General features: G+C 32.2%; 1 protein-coding gene across 9 annotated transcripts; it reads left to right on the top strand.

Moving 5' to 3' along the window:
• Positions 1-769: 769 nt before the first annotated feature.
• Positions 770-2,561, top strand: LOC104748633 (outer envelope protein 64, mitochondrial-like). 9 transcript variants are annotated; one of them, XM_087486982.1, is made up of 6 exons: positions 770-951; positions 1,245-1,331; positions 1,565-1,717; positions 1,800-1,924; positions 2,014-2,058; positions 2,179-2,561. In XM_087486982.1, the coding sequence occupies exons 3-6, from the start codon at positions 1,698-1,700 to the stop codon at positions 2,232-2,234; spliced, it is 246 nt and encodes an 81-aa protein (XP_087343108.1). In that variant the 5' UTR covers positions 770-951; positions 1,245-1,331; positions 1,565-1,697; the 3' UTR covers positions 2,235-2,561. The 9 variants fall into 9 exon arrangements, with proteins under 9 accessions (XP_087343108.1, XP_087343103.1, XP_087343111.1 ...); XM_087486985.1 differs by having other exon boundaries at positions 788-951; positions 1,245-1,354; XM_087486983.1 differs by having other exon boundaries at positions 794-951; positions 1,242-1,331.
• The last annotated feature ends 627 nt before the right edge of the window (positions 2,562-3,188 follow it).

The raw sequence follows: 3,188 nt of genomic DNA on the forward strand, positions 1-3,188 counted from the left end.
GCTCAGCCTCAATGCTTGATTATGCTCCAAATCCTCCTATTTAGCTCCATTAAGCTCCAATCCATGCTAAATCCTATAAAGACTCAAAAAGAATCTAAAAACACCAAAAAGACTCTATAAATAAGACTTATATCATGGCTAAAAGCACCTAAAAACCATGATATATCAATCAACACTAAACCTCAAAACTAGTTTTGATTCACGGTTGTTCCATTTTTGTTACTTGTTTGTGCTCATAATAAAAAGTTTAACTTGTAAAAAAATAAACCTCTACAACAAAAATTAGTATTTTAGTTAGGGATGATTTCAAACATACTCCTTTTCTCATACCACTTTTCAGAAGTCTCTTTTCACGTTTTAAAATCGCCCATTTTCTGAAATCATATTAAAAGTGATTCTAAAAATTTGAAATATACTGAAAATAAGTGTGTAACCTTATAAATTTATATACAAACTACGTATGTATTAAATCTTATAAATACTTTATAGATATTATATAAAAATCTTACCTTATAAATTTTTGAAAGAATTACTCAAATGTTATCCAAAAGTTGGTTTATTACTCATATCTATAAATCTTTTAAAGATTACTCAAATGTTTAGTGTCTTGAATGTAATTACAATTTACCCCTTGGGTTTAGTTTTCCGATTTTGAGTAAAAAAACTAAAAAAAATACGCATCAATAAATTAAAATACACATTATTTTAGATTTTCCACGTCACTAAACAGTTTTTTTCAGAATGACAATTGCTTTAAATTGTTTATGTCAAAGAGGAAAACAAAACTGTTCTCGTAGCCAAAAAAAAAGAAAAAAACACCTCTCTCTCGTCGTCTCTCGTCTACTCTCGTTGATTTTGTTGTTATTGTTCTTGAGCGGACAAATAAAAAGAAAAGCCTCTTCGTTTGAATCCCACACTCAGAGATCTAATTATTGTTTCCCGTTGGTAAAGGTTAAGACTTTGTTCTCTCTCTCGCTTCTTCGAGTCGTTTCATATTCCCTTTCAATTTTTTCAAGTTTTATATAATTGGGTATTTCTCGATTACTCTCTAATACTATACGATTCTTGGTCTGAACTTGTAAACTATTCAACCCTAATGCCTTTTATTCACAAATTTGATTGAGAAGGGTTTTAAAGTGAGACACTTTTGATGCTTGTTGCTTAAAGTTTTGATTTTTATTGTCAATTGTTGCTTAAAGTTTTGAGTTTTATTCACAAATTTGATTGAGGAAGTTTTCTAGCAGCTAAAATGTTCAAGGGAAGGATTGACAACGCAGGAAGGGGAGGACAGGATTCAGATCTTTGGTCCCAACAAGCTCGAAGAGAAAAAGGTTTGAGATTTTTTGCTATTTGCGTATGTCTCTCTCTCTCTCTCTCAAAAATCAAAACTTTATTTTCCTTTTCTAGAGATCGAATCGAATCATGTGATGACTTTTTTGTTTCTTGTTTATTTAATGATCTTAGCTTATAAAGTTTTAAACTTTTGTGGTTTACTTGAAATTTTGACTTGCTTTAGACGAAGTAAATTGAAGAACTTTTTGGGGGTTTATGGCTATTTTGACAGGTTCGATGTTAAGGATTACATCACAGGATTTGGTAGTCCACAATGGAAGAAGACTCACGAGGCTGCTGAGAAGACTGCTGTGGTTATCACAACACTCTTGAAACATGGAGCTACTTGTGTTGGCAACACTATCATGGATGAGCTTGGTTTTGGGTATTTCTTTCTCTATTCCCATCATTAATGACATGAACTAGTTTGGAAAAAGTTTGGGTTTTGAATGTGATTTTTTTTACAGGGTTATTGGAGAAAACAAGCACTATGGCACTCCTATTAACCCGTTGATGCCATCTAATGTTCCTGGAGGATGTTCCAGTGGCTCAGCAGTTTCTGTTGGGGCTGAACTCGTTGACTTTTCACTTCGTATTATCTCTTTGTTTTTCGTTTTGGCAATGTACTTGTTTGGTCTACTTATGATTCTTTGTACTAATCACAAAATGCTTTATTTGCAGGGATTGATACCACTGGCGGTGTTAGAATCCCAGCATCCTTTTGTGGTATTCTCGATTTTCTCTGCATCATTACTAGTTTTTTCTCTCTGTTTGCTGTTCAACTAATGCAGTAAAAGATTGTTGTTATTCTCTCTTTGCTAAAGGTAACTATTTTCTTTTAACCAGGCATGAGTTCAAAACAAATCATGAAGAATGGTCGCAAACGTGCAAATCGTTTCTAGGGCCAAGATTTTCCAATGATGTTGTTACAGCTCTAAACAGCAGAAACGAGGGCATTAAATCACTCTACAGAGTGAAAACTGAGATGCGGGCCACCATTCAGAGCCTTCTAAAGGTAAACGTTGAATTTTGGAAATGTACAAATTTTCAAAGCCATCTGTGTCTTGAGGACAATTGCCACTGAAATACAGAAGTGGTTGTAGTATTAAATTTCATTTCTTAAGCTTATACTATGCTTTTGTTGTTGAACTCAGTTCAAGATGAATTGTACTTGGGTATGTAAAACATTGATTTGTCTATTTTAAAAGTTATGGCTGATTTACGGTTAAGTTACGGCTGAGTTATATACTTGACACAGCTGAGTTATGAATTACGGAGTTATGAGATATTAGTACGTATTCTTCTTTCTTAGCTGGGTCTTTCGTTCTGTCAGATTTCTAATAAATTATCTAATTAAAACGTCTCTCGATATCACAAAAAGTGTTGTTGGGGAATCACAAAAAATCACTAATTTTGTGTCTGCTCAGATCCACACATAATAAATACATAAAGTTAGCTTTTCTCACAATATATTATTCAAATTAATTAAAAATTTTGAATTCGAATTGAAAATAAAAGAAATAAAAGTATTTCTCAAACAATTGACTGATATGGCTGAGTTATCGACATAAACGGCTGACTTATGAAATATTTGTAAATTAGAATTATTATAACTCAAAACTAAAATATAGAATGAAAAAATGAATATTACAATCAATATAAGCAATAAAAAGTAATAATTATAGACAAAGATTGATTTTTACACACTCTGATCAAAATGTGTAAAACATTCAAAACATGACATTTAGGGGTTAGGGTTAGGGCTAGGGTTTGAGGTGTAGGGTTCATATTTCCAACATTATGGGTTTTAATGTAAAAGTTTGGTTTTGGTTATATTGTGTTTGGTTTAAGGTGGT

Source organism: Camelina sativa, chromosome 15 (genome assembly GCF_030686135.1).
Source record: "Camelina sativa cultivar CO46 ecotype springtype chromosome 15, ASM3068613v1".
In the NCBI taxonomy this organism is placed as follows: domain Eukaryota; kingdom Viridiplantae; phylum Streptophyta; class Magnoliopsida; order Brassicales; family Brassicaceae; genus Camelina; species Camelina sativa.

Excerpts from the sequence above, each read along its gene's own strand:
- LOC104748633 (XM_087486977.1), top strand. The coding sequence starts at position 1,698 with ATGGATGAGCTTGGTTTTGG. Across the intron at positions 1,718-1,799 it reads ATGGATGAGCTTGGTTTTGG|GGTTATTGGAGAAAACAAGC; the intron begins GTATTTCTTTCT and ends TTTTTTTTACAG.